This window comes from Scyliorhinus canicula, chromosome 6, assembly GCF_902713615.1.
Source record: "Scyliorhinus canicula chromosome 6, sScyCan1.1, whole genome shotgun sequence".
Classification (NCBI taxonomy): domain Eukaryota; kingdom Metazoa; phylum Chordata; class Chondrichthyes; order Carcharhiniformes; family Scyliorhinidae; genus Scyliorhinus; species Scyliorhinus canicula.
In genome coordinates, this window is record NC_052151.1 from 29,675,385 (window position 1) to 29,698,160 (window position 22,776).

The window sequence follows — 22,776 nt, forward strand, 5'->3', positions numbered from 1 at the left end:
CTGGGGTGTGGAAGCAAAGGGTTGGGGGAGGGTGAAAGACTTTCCTGGAGGCACTGTTCACGAATTGGAACAAGTTGAAGGAGAAAGTAGGGCTTGGGGGATCGGGTATATTCATGTACTTTCAGGTTCGGACTTTGTCCGGCAGGCATTGCCGATATTCCCGGAGGTGCCACCATCTGCCCTGTTGGAAAGAATACTCTCGAGCGTGGGGTCCGAGGTGGACAGCATGTCTGGGATAGATGGGCGAATCGAGGGGGAAGAGCAGGTTTTGGTAGAAGTGAAGACAGGTGGGAGGAGGAACTGGGGATACAAAAGTCTGAGAACGTGCACTAACAGATTCAAAAACAGCTTTTTCCTCAATGTTACCAGACTCTTGAATGACCCTGAAATGAAATGAAATGAAAATCGCTTATTGTCACGAGTAGGCTTCAAATGAAGTTACTGTGAAAAGACCCTAGTCGCCACATTCCAGCGCCTGTTCGGGGAGGCTGTTACGGGAATCGAACCATGCTGCTAGCTTGCCTTGGTCTGCCTTCAAAGCCAGTGAGCTAAACAGCCCCTCTTATGGACTGAACTGATCTCTCCATGCATCTTCTCTACTGAGTATCATAGAATCTACAGTGCAGAAGGAGGCCATTCGGCCCATCGAGCCTGCACCGGCCCTTGGAAAGAGCACCTCACCGAAGCCCAAACCGCCACCCTACTCCCATAACCCAGCAACCCCACCTAACCTTTTTGGACACTAAGAGCAATTTAGTATGGCCAATTCACCTGACCTATATATCTTTGTACTATGGGAGGAAACTGGATCGCCCGAAGGAAACCAATGCAGACACGGGGAGAATGTGCAGGCTCCGCACGTGAAGCTCCCCGTCGCCGGAGGGCGGATCGAAGAAGTTCCTCACCAGGGAGTTCAAAGAGGACATAAAGGCTACGGTCAGGGTAGCGGTCATGGAGACTCTGGTCGCCATGCAGGTGGCCCTGGACAAGGCAGTGAGGCAACCAGAGGCCCTGGGGAACATCATCAAAGAGCTGGAAAATGCCTCAACAAACAAGAGCGACTGGATGGTCTCCCTGGAGTTGGAGGTAGCAAGATTGGTGGTGACACAGGGGAACCTAAAGGGAAAGATAGAAAACCGGGAGAACCTGTCGTGGCGCCAAAATCTGAGGATAGTGGACCTGCCGGAAGGAACCGAAGGCAGGAACCCCACAGACTACGTGGCCCAGATGCTGGTAAACCTGATTTGAAGACACGATCTGGGAAGACACAGTAGCATAGTGGTTAGCACTGTTGCCTCACCCTCCAGGGTCCCAGGTTCGATTTTCGGCTTGGGTCACTGTGCGGAGTCTGCACGTTCTCCCCATGGCTGCTTGCGTTTCCTCCGGGTGCTCTGGTTTCCTTCCACAGCTCAAAGATGTGTAGGTTAGTTGGATTGGCCACGCAGACACGGGGAGAATATGCAGACTCCGCGGACAGTGACCCAAGCGGGAATCAAACCCGGGGCCATGGAGCTGTGAAGCAACAGTGCTAACCACTGTGCCACCATGCCGCTGCCGTATACTACACTCTGCATGCATCACGTGATGTCTGTGTCTATATATTTACATTGTGCATCTATCATGCGTCCTTTCTTTTCCCCCAAATATGGTGCGATATGTCTGGACTGTACGCAGAACAATACTTTCACTGTACCTCGGTACACGTGGCAATAAACCCAAATCCAAATGCGACTAGGCATTCAGACAGGTGAAAATACCAGGGGCATAGGAATGTGCAAAAATAGTCCACAGCAACCAAAATTCTGAGTACAAAAGAGTTGTCAGAATCCACAAACTTGTGAGGAGGAAGTAAAAGATGCAGTCATCTTTTAACTGCTTATACACTTCCTTGTGGCTGGTTTCAGTGCACTGTTTGAAGAGACTAATAGGTTTCTGCTTGCAGTTGAGGTGGAGTGCGGCACAAGAAGATCAAAGAATGCATATTGATAATGTCCTGCAATTAAGCATTTGCGAAATTCAAGTTTTTGTGATCATGTTAAGAGAGAAAGAAGTAGCTTGTATTTATATAATGCCGATCACAACTCCAGGCTATCCTAAAGTGCTTCACAGCCCCTGATATTTTTGAGGCGTAGTCACTATTGTTTCTGTGCAGAAACTAAACATAATGTTTTGGCTTCTGTTAATTCCTATACAGTGCCATCATTCTAATCGCTCATATTTCCTATGCTGTACCGGTTTCCAAGGATGTAGTTATGGTTTTGCTTCAGACAGCGGAATGTGGAATTGTTCCCACACTCTTGGGCAAGAGCTCATTGTGTTACTTTTTATACATTGATATTGGTGTGTTCTTTCTTGCTGTCTGCCTGTTTTTCCTGAGCAAGTGGTATTTATAACAAAAAAAAGCTAGCCAGTCTCATGTGGTGCTGTGAATAACAACTGACTTTCCATTAATGCTGCTCCGTTTGAGGGGTGGTTTAAAGCTCTCTGTGAATGCTACAGCTGTCCACCAAGCTTCATATGTTTTGCAGTTTTCCCGGTGCTTTGTGTGACATCGCCCAGCATCACTCAGACTCTCTCTGGCAGCTCCCTGACAACTTCAACAATTGATTCAAGGCTTTCTGTAATTCTGGAGTGAATGTTTTGGTTTCAACCATATTTTTATGATAAAATATTCACACTGTGAAAGGTACGCTAGCTGCAAGGCTGCTAATTTTGGAGACTTCTCACAAGAATTATCTTGTGCCTCGTGGGGCTCCCCAGTAATTCAGTTACCACAGACAGGTATCTGGAGAATTAACAGAAAATGTTCCTCAACCTCGGCTATTTCAACAGCAAACATGCTTGAAGCAAAAGAGATATAAGCAAAGTAGACAAAAAAAGTTGTTCCCATTAGCTGGTCATACAAGGACGAGTGGACATAGATTTACGATTTTGGGCAAGAGATGCAAGGGTAGATGTGAGGAAAAATGTTTTCTTCTGTGCTTGGTATGACCTGGAACACACTACCTGTGTGTGTGGGGGGCGGGGGGGGGGGGGGGGGGGGGGGGGGGGGGGGGGGGGAGAGGTGGAAGAAGAGATGATCCATTTATTTCGAAAGGAAATTGGTTGGGCACCTGACAGCAAATAAACTTGCCAGGTTACAAGGATAGAGTGCAGGAACCAGACTGACTGACTTTACAGAGAGATGTCATGAAATTAATGGGCTGAAGGGCCTCCTTTTGTGCTGTTATGAATCTGGATTTCAGGACCAGGGCACACCTGAGTTTCAAAAGATGCAAAAAGTGGGATTTGATTTCTTGTCACATTGTCGTGGAAATTATAATAAAGAAAAATTCTTTGAGGTTCGATTTAAGGAAATTTATTTACACAAATATTTGCGGAGGGGGGAGTGGTCTGGCTGCAGAGCCATTCCACAGCACTCTGAATTATACAGTTAAAAACCATTATATTTATAGTGTGAAATAAACAACTTTAAAAGTGATAAAACCTTGGAACATACGCAAGAGGAAATACAAATGTTTTGCCCTTGGTTTAAAAACAACTCGATTTTGTTGTCCTTCGGAAGAACAATTTATAATAAGGCCGAGTCCAAAATAATAAGCAGTATTTTGTTCACGTTTCCTGACCTTATTTTCGTTAAAAAGAAATGTTAAAATATAGACACTATTCCCAGCATGCTTCTAAGTGGGCAACTCATTAATTTCCCTTCCACATACATGTACCGAAGTACAGTGAAAAGTATTTTTCTGTGGCTGAGGCAACGTACACAGTATGTACATAGTAGACAAAAAAAATAATCAACAGAGTACATTGACAGAAGTCATCATGGGATGTCTTGAGTTGAATGCTGAGTACTGCTGTTCTCTTTCTCGAAGGTAGGAAATTGCCTACGCAGCTGGGAAATTTTAAGGGGCACTTTAGCGTGGCCAATTCACCTACCCTGCTCATCTTTGGGTTGTGGGAGTGAGACGCACGCAGACACGGGGAGAATGTGCAAACTCGACACGAACAGTGACCCAGGGCCGGGATTTGAACCTGGTTCCTCAGCGCTGTGAGGCAGCAGTGCTAACCACTGAGCCAACATGACGCCCTGACCATTCTTTATCCATGCCTACAATATAATTTGAAATTATTTTACATTTGAACCAACCTTTTGGAAACTATTTTAAATGGTTTTCCCCCGGCGAATTTAGGCTTCAGGGAAAAAATGTACATGTTGATATTGAGTTTTCAGATCACTATTATTGATTGACACACAGGTACAAAAGTGGGAAAAGTTTGGATGCCTTTCAGGACTTGTAAGCGGTTGTAGAAACATTAGTGCAAATGTATGGAAGTATATTGGATTGGATTTGTTTATTGTCACGTGTACCGAGGTACAGTGAAACGTATTTTTCTGCAAGCAGCACAACAGATCATTCAGTACATGGGAAGAAAAGGGAATTAAACAAAATTCAAGAAAATACATAATAGGGCAACACAAGATATACAATGTAACTACATAAGCATTGGCATCGGATGAAGCATACAGGGTGTAGTGTTAATGAGGTCAGTCCATAAGAGGGTCATTTAGGAGTCTGGTGACGGTGGGGAAGAAGCTGTTTTTGAGTCTGTTCGTGCGTGTTCTCAGACTTCTGTATCTCCTGCCCGATGGAAGAAGTTGGATGAGTGAGTAAGCCGGGTGGGTGGGATCCTTGATTATGCTGCCCGCTTTCTCCAGGTAGCGGGAGGTGTAGATGGAGTCCATGGATGGAAGGCAGGTTTGTGTGATGGACTGGGCGGTATTCATGACTCTCTGAAGTTCCTTGCGGTCCTGGGCCGAGCAGTTGCCATACCAGGCTGTGATGCAGCCCGATAGGATGCTTTCTATGGTGCATCTGTACAAGTTGGTAAGAGTTAATATGGACATGCCGAATTTCCATAGTTTCCTGAGGAAGTATAGGCGCTGTTGTGCTTTCTTGGTGATAGCGTCGATGTGAGTGGACCAGGAAAGATTTTTGGTGATGTGCACCCCTAGGAATTTGAAACTGCTAACCATCTCCACCTCAGCCCCGTTGATGCTGACAGGGGTGTGTACAGTACTTTGCTTCCTGAAGTCAATACAGTCAATGGAAACATATTGAAGGGTGTGGGTGAGCAGAGACCTCCGGATTCAAATATATATTTGCTTGCAATGTGTGGATTACTGCTGCCAATGGCTGGCACTGCTCCGTGCAAGCGATTCCAGTGCCAATTTGTTTTCTTCAAAGATGGCTGAACTGGATTTAATTTCCTTATCAGGGAGAAAGTGAAAATTGGAGATCTGGTCAATAAAGCATCCTTAATGTCTGTTGAGCAGGTAATTTGGAATAATTTTGATGCAGAATGAAAATAGGAGCCGTAAGAATGAGTTGCATTTGTATAATGGCTTTCAGGGCATGAAAAATACCTTTACAGCCAATGAAGGACTTTTGATGCGTCGTCAGTATTGAAGAAAAAGAAGCAGGTATGATATTGATTGAGAGGTAAATTGGGCAAGACGAAGCAGAACTCCTTGCTCTTCAACATTGTGCCTAGGCATCTTTTACATGTACCCAAGAAGTTTAGTGGAGACCCGATGAGAGGTTTCAACTGAAAGACAACACTCTCGACAGTGCAGATCTCCTCACTACTGCTGTAAAGTGCCAGTGTAGATTTTGAGCAGAGGTCTTTGGAGTGAGACTTGAATTATTTGAGAATGTAGACACTGAGCCATAACTAAATGAATATTACAGTTAACAGATTTTATTTTGCTATGTTAAAAGGAGAAAACACAAAGTAAATTGAAGAAAAGGAGAAAAATGACAAGTTCCTCAGAGAAGCCACCAGAGGGCAATGTAAGTATGGGCCACGCTGAGTATTTTACATAATTTCTCCTACTTTCTCCACTGTTTTCTCTGCTAAAGCCAGAAACCGTCTACTCTTAATCATTCAAATCCTTTTTGGAGCTTAAATGAACTATCTAATGTTTTGAATTAATAAACCTAAATAACAGTAAATTATCACAGAATTGTTACAGTGCAAAAGGAGTCAATTCAGCTCATCATGTCTGCATTGACTCTCTTCAAATGAGCATTAGGGCATAGTGCCATTCTCCTGCCTTTCCCCATACCTTTGCTTCTACTCAGATAATCAGGTAAAGCAGCATGCTATTTAAATATAACATAGAACAGTACAGCACAGAACAGGCCCTTTGGCCCCCGATGTTGTGCCGAGCATTGTCCAAAACCAAGATCAAGCTATCCCACTTCCTGTCATTCTGGTGTGCTCCATGTGCCGATCCAATAACCGCTTGAAAGTTCCTAAAGTGTTCGACTCCACTATCACAGCAGGCAGTCCATTCCACACTCTAACCACTCTGAGTAAAGAACCTACCTCAGACATCCCTCCTATATCTCCCACCCTGAACCTTATAGTTATGCCCCCTTGTCACAGCTACATCCACCTGAGGAAATAGTCTCTGAACATCCACTCTATCTATCCCCCTCATCAACTTATAAACCTGTATTAAGTCGCCTCTCATCCTCCTCCGCTCCAAGAGAAAAGCCCTAACTCCCTCAACCTTTCCTCATAAGACCTATCCTGCAAACCAGGCAGCATCCTGGTAAATCTCCTTTGCACCCTTTCCAATGCTTCCACATCCTTCCTATAGTGAGGTGACCAGAACTACACACACTACTCCAAATGTGGTCTCACCAGGGTCATGTACAGTTGCAGCATAACCCCACGGCTCTTAAACTCAAGCCCCCTGTTAATAAACGCTAACACACTATAAGCCTTCTTCACGGCTCTATCCACTTGAGTGGCAAACTTCAAAGATCTGTTGACATGTACCCTAAGATCTTTCTGTTCCTCCACATTCCTTAGAACCCTGCCGTTGACCCTGTAATCTGCATTCAAATTTTTTCTACCAAAATGAATCACCTTGCACTTATCAGGGTTAAACTCCATCTGCCATTTTGCGGCCCAGCTCTGCATCCTATCAATGTCTCTTTGCAGCTTACAACAGCCTTCCACCTCATCCACTACTCCACCAATCTTGGTGTCATCAGCAAATTTACTGACCCACCTTCAGCCACCTCCTCCAAGTCATTGATAAACATCACAAATAGCAGAAGACCCAGCACTGATCCCTGTGGTACACCGCTGGTAACTGGTCTCCAGTCTAAAAAATTTCCATCCACCACAACCCTCTGTCTTCTATGTTATAGCCAGTTACTTATCCAATTGGCCAAATTTCCCTCTATCTCACACTTCCTTACTGTCTTCATGAGCCGACCATGGGGAACCTTATCAAACGGCTTACTAAAATCCACGTATACGACATCAACTGCTCTACCTTCATCTACGCACTTAGTTACCTCCTCAAAGAATTCAATCAAATTTGTGAGGCAAGACTTACCCTTCACAAATCCGTGTTGACTATCCCGGATTAAGCTGCATCTTTCCAAATGGTCATAAATCCTATCTTCAGGACCTTTTCCATTAACTTACTGACCACTGAAGTAAGACTATAATTACCAGAGTCATTCCTATTTCCTTTCTTGAACAGAGGAACAACATTCACCACTCTCCAGTCCTCTGGCACTATCCCTGTGGACAGTGAGGACCCAAAGATCAAAGCCAAAGGCTCTGCAATCTCATCCCTTGCCTCCCAAAGAATCCTTGGATATATCCCATCTGGCCCAGGCGATTGTCAACCCTGAGGTTTTTCAAAATTGCTAATACATCCTTCCTCAGAACATCTACCTCCTCCAGCCTACCCGCCTGTATCACTCTCTCATCCTCAAAAACATGGCCCCTCTCCTTGGTGAACACTGAAGAAAGGTATTCATTCAACGCCTCTCCTATTTCTTCTGACTCCATGCACAAGTTCCCACTACTGTCCTTGACTGGCCCTAACCTCACCCTGGTCATTCTTTTATTTCTCACATAAGAGTAAAAAGCCTTGGGGTTTTCCTTGATCCGACCCGCCAAGGACTTCTCATGCCCCCTCCGAGCTCTCTTAAGCCCTTTTTTAGCTCATTCCTTGCTACCTTGTAACCCTCAAGCAACCCAACTGAATCTTGTTTCCTCATCCTTGCATATGCTTTCTTTTTGTGCCTTTTTCCTCTTGACAAGACATTCAACCTCACACGGCCATTTCCACCCTGCCTGACAGGGACATACCTATCAAGGACACACAGTATTTGTTCCTTGAACAAGCTCCACTTTTCATTTGTGCCTTTCCCTGACAGTTTCTGTTCCCATCTTATGCTCCCTAATTCTTGCCTAAGCGCATCATAATTACCCCTCCCCCAATTATAAACTTTGCCCTGCCGTATGGCCCTATCCCCCTCCATTGCAATAGTGAAAGACACCGTGGTCACTATCTCCAAAGTGCTCTCCCACAAACAAATCTAACACTTGGCCCGGTTCATTACCCCATGCCAAATCCAATGTGGCCCCACCCCTTGTCGGCCTATCCACATATTGTGTCAGGAAACCCTCCTGTGGAGGGAGATTGCAGAACTCAGTGGCACAGAAGAATCTGGGTGCCTTGGTACATGAATCACAGGGCACGATCGACCTGCCAAGTTGCACTGTCGCTTGAGCACGGTGCAGTTAGAGAATCTTGCGGGCTTCCCGGCGGCCTTTGCACCTCATGGGATCCACCCAAATCCCACGAGGCGTTTAAAACCGACTTCGGCGAATTTGCCTGATTTCTCACCCCCAGCGAGGCCGCAGACGGCCGCCGTCTAACACTGGTCCACACAAGCTCACTTAGAGATTGGGACACCTTTTCAGAATGGCATCCCATTCTCCGAGTTCCCAGTCCTGTAAAAAAAGTGTGGGCTAAACTGGTGAGAAACTCCCCAGGATCCAAAAGGTGACTAAGTGTTATTGGATAGTGGTGGGGAACTCCCTGAAAAACCCGCCACAAATGAACTTAGAAATCTTTCCGCAGAACCGGGCCACAAAGTTAGAATGCAGGTACTGCAAGTGATTAGGAAGACAAATGGAACGTTTGTATTTTTTGCATTGGGAATGGGATATAAAAGTAGGAAAGTTATCGCAGCTGTACAAGGATTTGATGAATCACATCTGGAATGCTGTGGACAGTTTTGCTTTCCTAAATGAGATTGAAATGTTTCTAATGCAATAAGAACATAAGAACTAGGAGCAGGAGTAGGCCATCTGGCCCCTCGAGCCTGCTCCGCCATTCAATGAGATCATGGCTGATCTTTTGTGGACTCAGCTCCACTTTCCGGCCCGAACACCATAACCCTTAATCCCTTTATTCTTCAAAAAACTATCTATCTTTACCTTAAAAACACTTAATGAAGGAGCCTCAACTGCTTCACTGGGCAAGGAATTCCATAGATTCACAACCCTTTGGGTGAAGAAGTTCCTCCTAAACTCAGTCCTAATTCTACTTCCCCTTATTTTGAGTCTATGCCCCTAGTTCTGCTTTCACCCGCCAGTGGAAACAACCTGCCCGCATCTATCCTATCTATTCCCTTCATAATTTTAAATGTTTCTATAAGATCCCCCCTCATCCTTCTAAATTCCAACAAGTACAGTCCCAGTCTACTCAACCTCTCCTCGTAATCCAACCCCTTCAGCTCTGGGATTAACCTAGTGAATCTCCTCTGCACACCCTCCAGTGCCAGTACGTCCTTTCTCAAGTAAGGAGACCAAAACTGAACACAGTACTCCAGGTGTGGCCTCACTAACACCTGGGATAAGATGTTTTTCTTATAAAGAAAGGTTGGACAGATTGGGCCTATACCACTTCATCACAGAAGTGTTGCGGTGCAAATAGAGGCCATTTGGCCCATCATGTCTACACTGGCTCTCCAAATGAGCATCATGACTTCCCCTGCCTTTTCCCCTGTACCCCTGCACATTATTTCTATTCAGATAATCATCTAATACCCTCTTTAATGTCTCAATTGAACCTGCCTCCATCACACTTCCAGGTTGTGCGTTCCAGACCCGAAACACTCGCTGTGTGAAAACGTTTTTCTCACATCACATTTGTTCTTTTGCAAATCACTTTAAATCTGTGCCCTCTCGTTTTTGATCCTTTTTACATTTGGGAACAGGTTCTCCCTATCTGCTCTGGCCAACCCCCTCATGATTTTGACCCACCTCTGTCAAATCTCCTCTTAGCCTTCTTCTCCCCAAGGAGAACAGTCCCAATCTCTCCATGAATAAAATAATTATTTTCATAAGTAGGTTTACATTAACACTACAATGAAGTTACTGTGAAAAGCCCCTGTTCAGGTACACAGAGGGATAATTCAGAATGTCCAAACTACCTAACAGCACAACGTTTGGGACTTGTGGGAAGAAACCGGAGCACCCGGAGGAAACCCACACAGACACGGGGAGAACGTGCAGACTCCACACAGACAGTGACCCAAGCCGGGAATCGAGCCTGGGACTTGGAGCTGCGAAGCAACTGTGCTAACCACTGTGTCACCATAATTTATCCTCATAACTGAAGTTTCTCATCACTGGAACTATTCTTGTGTACCTCTTCCACACTCCCTCCAATGGGTTGATATCCTTCCTAAAGTGTGGTCCCAGAACTGTACAAAATATTCAAACTGAAGTCTAACCAATGTCTTGTAGAAGTTCAGCAGACCCTCTTTGCTCTTGTACTCTATGCCCCTATATTTTTTATTTTATTTTTCCAATCAAGGGGCAATTTAACGTGACCAATCCACCTACCCTACACTTCTTTGGATTGTGGGGGTGAGACCCACGCAGAAAGGGGGAGAATGCGCAAACTCCACACGGACAGGGAAAGTCTCAGATATTTACCGAGAACTTATGAAAGGGGAGGAGTCCCAGACAGAGGAACTGAAGCTCAAGTGGGAGGAGGAACTTGCCAAGTAGATGGAGGAGGCGGTGTGGGCGGAAGCCCTGAGTAGGGTAAATTCAACTGCAACATGTGCTAGGCTCCGCCTGATTCAGTTCAAGGTCGTCCACCGGGCCCACATGACAGTGGCCCGGATGGGTAAATTTTTTGGGGTGGAGGACAAGTGCGCTAGGTGTGCGGGAGGGCCAGCGACCATGTCCACATGTTCTGGGCATGTCCAAAACTTAGGAGATACTGGGAGGGATTTGCGGATGTCATGTCCCAGGTACTGAAAACTAGGGTGATGGTGAGTCCAGTGGTGGCAATTTTTGGGGTCTCGGAAGACCCGGGGGTCCAGGAGGAGAGGGAGGCCGATGTCTTGGCCTTTGCTTCCCTGGTAGCCCGGCGACGTATACTGCTGGCATGGAGGGACTCAAAGCCCCCAAAGACTGAAGCATGTCTCTCGGACATGTCGAGTTTTTTAGGCCTGGAAAAAATTAAGTTCGCCATGAGAGGATCTGTGTTAGGGTTCACCCAAAGGTGGCAACCATTTATCGACTTCTTCGTGTGAAATTAAACGTCAGCGGGGGGGGGGGGGGGGGGGGGGGGGGATAGGAGGGATACATAGGCGGATACTGTTTATGAGAGAGGATTGGTCTTTTGCACTATGTTTCTGGTTTGGGTTGATATTTGCACATTACTGTATACTATAACTGTTTACAATGCCAAAAATACCTCCATAAAATTGTTTATTAAAAAAAAACTTTGAAATTGTCCCTTGCACACCACAATCTAGATCATTAATACATCAGAAAAAGTGACGCTCCCAATACCTACACCCTGGGCAACTCCACTACAAACCTTCTTCCAGCCCAAAAAAATATCCATTGACCAATTCTCTCTGCTTCATATTACTCAGCCAATTTTGTATCCAAGTTGCTACTGTCCCTTTTATTCCATGAACTATAAATTTTCTCTCAAATCTTGTGTGATGCAAATGCCTTTTGAAAGTCCATGTACATCACATCAACAACATTGTCCTCATTGACCCTTTCAGTTACCTCTTCAATAATCTCCAGCAAGTTAGTTAAACATAGTTTCCTCTTTCGAAATCGATGCGCTCTCCCCATTCAATCCACATTTTTCTGTGTGACTACTTATTCTATCTTGAATAATTGTTTCTGGAAGCTCCCCAACCACTGATGTTAAACTGACTGGTCTGTAATTGTTGAGCATAATCTTGCAACCTTCTTTGAACAAGTATGAATTTGATGTTTTTAAAAATGAACCCTGATCATTCAAAATCATTTTTGGAATGTTTTTTGAAATTACTTTATCAGAGTTACAAAGCCAGCGCTCAGAGTGTGGACAGGGGCAAACCCCTAATCCAGCTTCTTGCCTGCTCCAAAAAACAATTAAAATTGAATCCAATTCATGGTCGTTCCAAGAGATTCATACCAGATCCCGGCATTACACCTGACCTCACGCTTTTCTTAGCCAAAATGCCGAGAAGCGATCATTTTTGGAATTTAAAGAAACAAGCGAACATTCAAAACTCGGAGCAAGACTAGGCCACTCGAACCTGCTACACCATTTAATATGGTCATGGTGGATCTGATTGTAACTTCAACTCCACATACTTACCAATGCCCGATAATAATTCTCGCCCTTATCAAGAATCTACCTAGCTCTGCCTCAAAAATAGACTGCTTCCACCACCTTTTGAGGAAGAAATTTTCGGACTTGCACCCCTCTGAGACGAAACAATTCTCCTCATTTCTGTTCTAAATGGACAAGCCCTTTTATGGACAGTGGCGCCTAGTACTCGATTCTCACATCGACCCTGTCCAGACCCTTCAGGATCTTTTATGTTTCAATCCAAGTCATCTCTTTCCTAAACTCCAGCAGATACAAGTCTAGCCTGTTCAACCTTTCTGCGTAAGACAACCCACCCAATCCAGATATTAGTTTAGTAAATCATCTCTGACTGCTCCCAATGCATTTAACATCCTTCCTTAAGGAGACCAATACTGTACACAGTACTCCAGATATGGGGCGGTATTCTCCCCTACCCGGCGGGGCGGGGGGTCCCGGCGAAGCGGAGTGGCGCCAACCACTCTGGCGTCGGGCCTCCCCAAAGGTGCGGAATTCTCCGCACCTTTAGGGGCTAGGCCCGCACCGGAGTGGCTCCCGCTCCGCCGACTGGCGCCAACGGCCTTTGGCACCACGCCGACCGGCGTCGGGGCTGGCCGAAAGGCCTTTGCCGGTCGGCGTGAGTCCGCGCATGCGCCGGAGCATCAGCAGTCGCTGACGTCACCACCGGCGCATGCGCGGTGGAGGGGGTCTCTTCCGCCTCCGCCACTTTGGAGGCCGTGGCGGCGGCGGAAGAAAAAGAGTGCCCCCACGGCACAGGCCCGCCCACCAATCGGTGGGCCCCGATCACAGGCCAGGCCACCGTGGGGCACCCCCTGGGATCCGACCCCCACCCCCCCCCCCCCCCCCCCCCCCCAAGGACCCCGCTTGCGCCGCCTGCTCCCGCCGGCACAGAGGTGGTTTAAACCATGTCGGCGAGAGAGGCCTGACAGTGGCGGGACTTCGGCCCATCGCGGGCCGGAGAATCGCCGCGGGGGGCCTGCTGACCGGCAGGGCGCGATTCCCGCCCCCGCCGATTCCTGGGTGGCGGAGAATTCCAGCCATGGTGGGGGCGGGATTTACGAAGGCTCCGGATGATTGCCTGACCCTCCGGGGGGTCGGAGAACTCCGCCCATGGTCTCCCAATGCCCTGTTTAACTGAAGCAAAACCTCCTTACTTTCGTATTCAACACCCATCTATCGAATATTTTAAATTAATAAATCTAAATAACACAGTAAATTTGATGTTTTAAAAAAGGAGGTTAGGAGCTTGTTTTAAGAAACTTTGAATTGAGTGTAGTGCTTTTTGTGGTATGTTCTCGCAGGCAACTGCACCTCTCTGCCTTATCTGACTGGCCATGTAAGAATGTCTAGTCCCATTATTAATAAGTGTCATCAAAATAGCATAGAAGGTCTAAATGAATGAGCAAGCTCCAAGATCTGAATGACCATTTCCCATTTCTAATTTCTTGCCATTTTTGTCCTTTTGGAAAAAAAACAATTGTGAACTGTATGGATGCTTTCAACTGAAAAATACTCAACTATTATAAAGACTTGTGGGAATAGCAAGTCTTTCATGTACTGCTAACCTCTAACAATGTCTTTTCATTGGGAACTGCAGAGTTTTGAGATCAGTTACTTGAAAGGTGATCTGTTCTCATGCCCAGAGAAGGACGCACTGGCACATTGCATCAGTGAAGATTGTGAAATGGAGGCAGGAATAGCTGTCTTGTTCAAGAAGAAATATGGATGCGTTGAGGAGCTGCAGAATCAGAGTAAGAGAGTAAAATTACAGAAGTAATTTTAAATCTGTAAACTAACAGCATATCATTTTCTCTGGTAAAACACAACATTTTTCAGATGCACCAAATTCTTAACACCTTGTAAAGCAAATCAAGCAGCAAGTTCTTTCAGAAGAAATAAGGTGGCTTGTTCTCTAATGAACCCATGTTGGTGTTTGTACTTCACTTCAATGTCTATACGTCCCTCATGTTCTGTTCCAATGGCCTTTAATCCTCTTTTGTCTAGCCACCTATCTAATCTGTTCATTAAATATTTGGATAAAACGTGTGTAAAAATCCTAAACCTTGTGTTTAATCCTATACCAATGCTTGCTCTTTCACCCCACTGTAGCCATCTAAGATGGCCACCTACAAAGACCATGGGAATTATGGCCAACCCAGCACTCAACAGATACAGAGCTTATGTGTATTTGAAACACAGGTAACTAGACCTGATCGAAATCACCCGCTCGTTTGCATTTTAATGGCCCATTTTCCCAGGACAATAGAACTCCAATCAAGAAACTGGTACAGCCACAGACTGATCGGCGCCACTCCCTTTACTCAGAAAGCCCAACTGCCAAGGTCAATGACCGCTGAGGACCCGCCCAGCTACCAAGGCACCCACCCCGTTATTGGCCGAAATCGAAGACGGTGATCTGAGCCCTTTCAAACTATTGGGTCCAAGGTTAAGGACCGCCCCAAAGAGCGTGAAATCCCAGAGGGATAAAAGAGAACACAGCCATGTGTTCTGTCTCTTTTGGATCCGGCCTGTGCCAGCCCAACTGTAGCAGGAACAGCCAGCCAGGTTCAAGCCCAACAATCGCTACCTGACGGATGAGCCCAGCAGAGACAGAGCCACTTTCTTCGAACCAGCCAAGTGAAATCCAGATAAAGGCCTTATGCATTTGCACAGTCCCGGTCGCCCTGAAGTTAAGTATAGGTTATTGTAGCTGATAGGTGTCGTTTAACTCGTAGTAGATATTGCGTTTACATGTCGAGGTAACTCTTGTGTATGTAAATAAACCACCTTTTGAACTAACTAACTGGTTGTGTGGTCATTTGATCGATATAAGGGAAGGCTTGTGGTTCACCAACATTATCATTAATATTAGCAACAGTATTGGCGACACTGTTGGGATAGAAAACGAGCAACACCACTTTTCATTCCAAATCATAGCAGAATGATTAGTACTACAGCTCGTCCCCAAACATTTGCAAACATGTTTTGAGTTTTCCAGAATCATCATAAAAATGAATGCCAGGTTAGATGAAGAAGTTCTTTGCTCAGAAGTTACAAAGAGAACTTTGAGGGATGAACTGAAATTCTAAATACTGGAAACACGAATAAAAATTACCAATGCTGTAACTGGAAAGCAAGTCAGTCAGCAGCTGTGTTCCTGCTTCTGGGGTGACCTCAACAGGGAATATGGTTGTAACATGGAGAATTCACAAGTTGAGCATGATTTCATTAACCTAAATCTTACAGCTCATGGCATAATGAAGTGGCATTGCACCTAGTAATGTCAATTTTATGGCTGAATTACTCTTGAGAAGTTGGGCTGATTCAGGTTCAGCAGGCAGTGGCTTAGTAGGTTTGCCATCAAGACAGGAGGGAAGCTAAAATTATGTGTATGGATTACAAATGAGAGGGTGAGTTAGTCTTGTGGCCCTTTCTCTATGCTCACAGCATGGTATTGATGCTTATCTCAGAAAAATCCACCACTCCATACTTTGTCTCCTGGCTAGTGGGGTGCATGCTAGTAAAATATCTGCAGAAGAAACTGGTAGGGTGGAGAGAAAGATAGAGAATAAGGCAGTATTCTTTCCATTTTAGAACACCATCCATTTTATACCAATCATTCTAAGCTTACCATACCTTAAGAAACTGTTTCCTTCCGATCTTAGTCGAGGAGCCAGTCTATAAATAGGTATTTGTATTATTTGACACGAACTGTTTATGGGGAATGATAGAATCTCCACATTAATGATGGAAGCACAGTAAACTTACAGGAAGGTTGAACACCTATTTTGTTGCAAGAATCTTGCAATGTAACAAGTAAAATGCACAGCTAAATAGTCTACCTCATTGGATCATTTTGTTCTTCCTGGGTGAGTTCAACTGTGGTCTGCTAGAGGGCAGCACAGTGGCGCAGTGGTTGGCATTGCTGCCTCACGGCACCGAAGTCCCAGGTTCGATCCCGGCTCTGGGTCACTATCGGTGTGGAGTTTGTACATTCTCCCCGTGTTTGTGAGGGTTTCGCCCCCACAACCCAAAGATGTGCAGGGTAGGTGGATTGGACATGCTAAGTTGCCCCTTAATTGGAAAAAAAATGAATTGGGTACTCTAATTCAAACAAAAAAAATCAGTTCTAGCTACATGTTTCAAATTGTCAACATAGTCAAAACATTAAGAACTTTGAATCTATTGCACTGCAACTTTGTATTTTGTCAAGAATCATAAACTAAACATATTTTTAAAAACTTGTTGCCTGCCATGTCTGAACTGGGTCAGGTGGCATCACGGTTCACTGAAGTGTGGGAAATGTCATACTCGTGAAGCCAATCAGAACTCGGCAACTTCACAGACTTTTCTGAGCTGGATCAGGTAGAGTCACGGTTTGCTGGAGCGTAGGGAGGAAAATATCCTGTTTTCAGGTAGTCAAATTAGAGGTGCTCTGCCTGTAGTAACTCTCATTGCTTAATGCTGTCCCGTTATGGTTCTTCCAGTATTTGGTTACAAACACCCAGACGTCATATATCCATTGCCAATTTTGGCCAGTTGATTCACTTAAGTATTGGATTAAAACCTTCCATCAGCGGTATCCTAGGAAAACCCTCAATTTCTCACTATGAAAAATAGAACTCTCTAGTGGAGACTACACCATGCATGAAAAAACCTAACATTGTGAAAAACCTAACATTGATCCAGGTCTCCGGATAATCAGATACAGATGTATGACTCAAGACGTATGTCAGAACTCGGTGGAAGTTGCAAGATGCTGACTCCATGGGAAGTGCCTGTAAAGTTTGAATTTTTGATGGACAATTCCCTGCTCTCCAGGATCCTTCAAAAAAGAAAAATCTCCAACTCTCGAGTTACAATAGGAGACTTTGGACTTGGATAGTTACCCAGGAAACGTTGGAAAGAAAAATCCTAGTCCAACTCGTGGGTAATTATACAACTGAAACCCAATCACTCGCCCATCTTCCTTCCATCCGCCCTGTCCCCAGCAACCTGACCACCCCCAACCATCCTGCCAACCTACAGATCTTCACCCAAGGAAGTGTGTCTTCTGCGCTGATTCTCTTTGCTGCTTTGTGTGGATTCATACAGAGAGAGTTGTTCTGGCTGCTGCAACAAAGTCAGAGCCTTTTAAGCATGTGGGTAAGTGCGTAGTTTTCTGCCTGATCAGTATCGGCTGCAGCAGTACCGAAGCTGAGCAGAAGATTTGGGTCAATGTGTCAGCTGCACAGCAAATGCCCTGTCCATATTTCACACGGTGCCTACATTACCTCAATTTGAATTGCATCTGTTTGTTGTTTTAGTGTCATTGTTGCATTAAAGCTGTGGGCTAAGCCATGACCTATCAGAATGTGTCAAACTGATAATACAACAAATGGAAAGTTTGCTATGCGTATAACGAGACTGAGAATGATTAATTTACAAGTCATTAGTTCTTATTTGTACCCTTTACAAAAATAGGCTTTCAAAGTTTTTTAATGCAATGAATAGTTAATTTGTTTGGCTTCATCATCAGGTTTTTGCACCTTTTATTTCAGATAATATGTAAAATGCACTTTAATTGGTGACTTTTCTTTACAGAAAAGAAGACTGGGGAGGTGGCTGTGCTACAGAAAGATCAAAGATACATTTACTATTTGGTAATCAATCCAGCCATATTTTAAATTGAGTCATGGGATCACTATTTGTCTTTTAAATTCTCTAAACATCATGGCAGGGTACAGGATAAATTGGGAAAATCTATTTTCACTTTAGAAATCTTTATTAAATATTAATTTTTCAAAATAAACTGCACACTTTTAGCAAGAATTGGATATACTCTCAAGAAGTGCATGAAGTAACTGCTATTAAATTTTTTCATTTTGTTAATCGGCAGATAAACTCAATACAATTCTAGCACTCCATCTCTACTGAAGACTTATGAACTAAGCTTATTGGGGGGAGTCCATGTTTCAGACTTGATTATAAACCCACCGCATCAACCTTATCTTACACTAATGACAGATCTGCAAGAGACTGTTTGTGTAACGTTCTGCTGTCATCGGTGTTAAACACCTGAGGCTTCATTCTCACTTTTTGGTGGTTTTAGTTATTGATCTAATTCAAAGATTCTAACTTGTTGCTGAATGATGAATATGACACAAAATACTTTACTAATATTTTTCTTATCTACTTGATTTCTCTGACATTCAGTTAAACTAAGTGATCCAGTGTATTTGTGGTCCAGCCTGAGAAAAATGCCACTTTTAATACCTCCTGGTCATTGTTGTCTACCTTGTTGCCTGACAAATGATTTATTTTTTTCTACAGATCACTAAAAAGGTGGCATCAGATAAGCCAACTTATGACGATCTGCAGAGCAGCATCAGGGCCATGAAGAACCACTCCCTAAGTAGTGGAGTCTCGAGCATCTCTATGCCTAAGTAATAATGGTGGAGACGTTGAATTTATTGCTTTTATTACCGTTTTATCATAGTTGTTTCCTTGATTATGCCAATATCCTGCTTTCTGCTCTATCATCCTCAACTCTCCATACTTCCAATTTTTCAAGACTTGAGGTTCCAGTACCCTGACCCATGCTTACTCTTGCAAGTATTCTAGCTTTATGTTCTCCAATGCACTAAATTGAATGCCTCATCCTGGTCGCATTTCTCAGCAATTTTGCACATTCAATTTGTCGAAATTCCTCCAGCCTTTATCTCCTTCCATTCCCCACCTCCCCTTCAACACACACAGTTTCTATCTTCTGACTGTCGTTTGTACATTTCCATTACTTTATTATGCCTCAGTCTTAATAGCAGAGCCTCCAGCTGCATTTCCTCTATTCTCCGGCGCCACTTCACTCAATTTCTATTTCTTCAAAACATTTTTGTAAAATTTATCTTGCTAACGAATCTCTCCCTCAATACTTTGGCACTCACTTCCCTGTCTATTTCAATGTGAAGCATTTTGAGAAGGTGGGAAGCATTAGAACGACGACTTGAAGGAGTACAGATCTCTTGAGGATAGTAGAAGGTTATAGAGATAGAGAGGGACAGGACCACAAGGAAATTGGGCAACTTGATGTGAACATTAGAGGCATCAATGGTATGAATTACTACCAGGCTCGAAGGGAAACTCACAATATTGTTTGAATTTCTGTATTAAATATGTAAAAGGTAAAGCTGTTACAGTCCCAGATGACCATAGGCTTCTTTTCCCCTTTAAGGGAGAGAGCGGACTGGTGATGATTTAACCTGATAATCACCACACCCTCTGGCGAGGGGCAAGGTTGAGAAGGCAGGGCGTTCATGAATAGCCGGCTACAGTTATACATGTATATAGTGGAGAAAGACCATTCTCACCACTTCGAACCATATGTTGACTGTGCATAATGCATTCATGGAAACCATCGAGACGTCTTCAGAACCAGCAAATCCGTCATGGTCACTGGAGGATGATAGGGTCAACAGTAAGCTGGAGGATGATAGGGTCAACAGTAAGGGAAAAATATTTATTTTTTTAAAACAGTGGGAAAATAGAAATTTGTTTGTACTGTCTGTGAGCAGATGCAATCCAATGAAAAATGACTGTGGATACGAAATAGACTCTGCTCAGCCTGTTTTTAAAATAAATTTAGAGTGCCCAATTCATTTTTTCCAATTAAGGGGCAATTTAGCATGGCCAATCCGTCTACCCTGCACATCTTTGGGTTGTCGGGGTGAAACCCACATAACACGGGGAGAATGTGCAAACTCCACACAGAAAGTGACCCGGAGCCAAGATCGAACCTGGGACCTCGGCGCTGTGAGACAGCAGTGCTAGCCACTGTGCCACCGTGCTGCCCCCTCAGACTGGTCTTTTTAGCTGGTATGTGATCCACTAGTTTAAAAAGAGGAGACAAAATTTGCTTTAAAATGAACAACGAGTCATCTTTGGTTCTGTTGGGCAGCACGGTGGCCTAGTGGTTAGCACAACCGCCTCACGGCGCTGAGGTCCCAGGTTCGATCCTGGCTCTGGGTCACTGTCCGTGAGGAGTTCGCACATTCTCCCCGTGTCTGCGTGGGTTTCACCCCCACAACCCAAAAATGTGCAGAGTAGGTGGATTGGCCATGCTAAATTGCCCCTTAATTGGAAAAAATAATTGGGTAATCTAAATTTAAAAAAAAAATAAAATCTTTGGTTCTGTTAATTCTTCGCTAAAGTTGTAACTGCACTTACAAAGGAGTTAGTACCATACAGAAAACCCAATAAAATGTTTGCCTCAGCGTAACTAGTTTTAAGAGGATTGTTATGTATTACTGTAATTAGAGCATAGTGCTGACTTTTAATAGACCAGCTGGAAAACATGTTACAAGTCAAATCATTCTAAAGGACAGGACTATTAGTGTAATTGCATGTATATCATGTAGGCTTTTGGATCCACAAAAGTGTAGTCGAGTGGGTTTTCTTTTGAGTTCCACTGGTGAGTTGGTTTAATTTCTGCCTTGGCCTGCTGGTAGGCTCAGGGTAACTCCTGAGTTTGCAGTGCCATTTGTTTATCCCCTGTTCGCTGATTCCCACTCTGTGTGACATGCATTACAAAAGCTGCCTTTGTTTTCAGCTCATTGAGACTCAACTCTGAAGACTAGCCTAGTTGTCTCAACTGTCACTAATCCATTTGCAAATAAATCAAATAATTTATGCACGGCATAACAAGTGTGAAATCCTCACTATCCTGCATAATGGGATTTAGCAACGTTTCATTCTAATTATGCTTATTAACTCAAGATCTAGTTATACTTCCACCGTTGTGAACAGTCCTGTTTTTTTTTTGCAGAATCGGATGTGGCCTGGACAACCTGGAGTGGGACAAAGTTTCTGCAATAATTCAACAAGTTTTTAAGGACACAAATACCACAGTCACTGTGTACTCTTTGTGAAGATGCTTATTCTGACTATGTATACTTTAAAAAAAAATACAAGTGGGAGACAGATGGATTCAAAATAATGACTTGGGTACTTTTTGTTGGTTATCTGTTTGATTCTGGTGAAATCGCCAGACTTGTGAATCTCAGATTTTCAACTTTGTGCATTCCACAATCTCGTTAATAGATTGTAATTTTCGGGCTTAAACAAGTGCTCCTATTTTGTTAAAAGAGTTTCACCTCCATGATTTGAGATAATTCCAGAATTGTTTTTGAGGGCAGCACGGTGGCGCAGTGGTTAGCACCATGACTGCGGCGCTGAGGTCCCAGGTTCAAATCCCGGCCCTGGGTCACTGTCCGTGTGGAGTTTGAACGTTCTCCCCGTGTCTGCGTGGGTTTCACCCCCACAACCCAAAAGACGTGCAGGTTAGGTGGATTGGCCACGCTAAATTGCCGCTTAATTGGAAAAAGAAAATTGGGTACTCTTAAATTTTTTTAAAAAAAAGAATTGTTTTTGGTCTGCGATTTGCCAAGATATCAAGTTTGAAATTTGCCAAGATATCGAGCTTACTATTTGAGTCAGCCTGTTCATATATCCTTACTGAATAAATTATTTCTGTTAGTCTGAGTTCAAGTCTGTATGAGGCACTACTGCTGCCATGGAATTATTGTACTGATAATTTGATCTGTTATAATTCGATCTGTTATTATTTGCACAGAATTTCACAGTGGTTTATGCTCCACACGAGACTCCTTCTCGCCTCTTAAGTCATTTAATTATAAATATAAGTCTCACTCCAGGACTTGAACACAACAATCTAGGCTGACACTCCAGTGCTGTACTGTCAGAATTGTTGTCTTTCAGATGAGCCACCAAATCGAGGTCGTGCATGCCATGCTGTGTGGAATATCTGTTATATCCCAAGCTTTATCTTGGAATTTGTTAGTGAGAGTGCCTCAATTTAATAAGCAGTGAACAATGGCAGCCTCCATGAGAAGTGTCCTCACAAAATGGAGTCTCCTCTTAAGTACTGTTTCCCAGGGGGCGTAGCCAGAGGTGGAGTCCCCCAGGGTTCCAAGCCTCTTAAAGGGGCAATGTATTCCGATCATCACAAGCCTCTTGGGGGCAAGGTATTCCAATCATCACAGTTAGCTTTTTATAAATCTTAAATACGACTAAGACATAACTGGAGTTACGTTCCTGAGATGATTCATACTCTCAACAAGTAACGTCACTGTGATGTTGTTCCTTATGCATATGTTCAGTAATTTTCGGTTAATCCTTTACTCTATGTCTCTCCTGAGTCTTTATTCCCATAGTATTATACGCACATTCTCCTATACTTTGCCCCTAAGTCTCTTCTC

At 44.1% G+C, this 22,776-nt stretch overlaps 1 protein-coding gene across 2 annotated transcripts in view; it reads left to right on the forward strand.

Moving 5' to 3' along the window:
- The window catches only part of LOC119967064 (ADP-ribose glycohydrolase OARD1-like), a 41,248-nt gene extending 19,754 nt beyond the window's left edge, over positions 1-21,494 (forward strand). For both annotated transcript variants that reach the window (XM_038799102.1, XM_038799103.1), the window contains exons 2-6: positions 5,784-5,855; positions 14,121-14,274; positions 18,107-18,165; positions 18,836-18,948; positions 21,324-21,494. In XM_038799102.1, coding sequence (XP_038655030.1) covers positions 5,820-5,855; positions 14,121-14,274; positions 18,107-18,165; positions 18,836-18,948; positions 21,324-21,426 — 465 coding nt within the window. In that variant the 5' untranslated portion in view covers positions 5,784-5,819 and the 3' untranslated portion in view covers positions 21,427-21,494. The remainder of the gene's footprint in view (positions 1-5,783; positions 5,856-14,120; positions 14,275-18,106; positions 18,166-18,835; positions 18,949-21,323) is intronic.
- Positions 21,495-22,776: the final 1,282 nt, after the last annotated feature.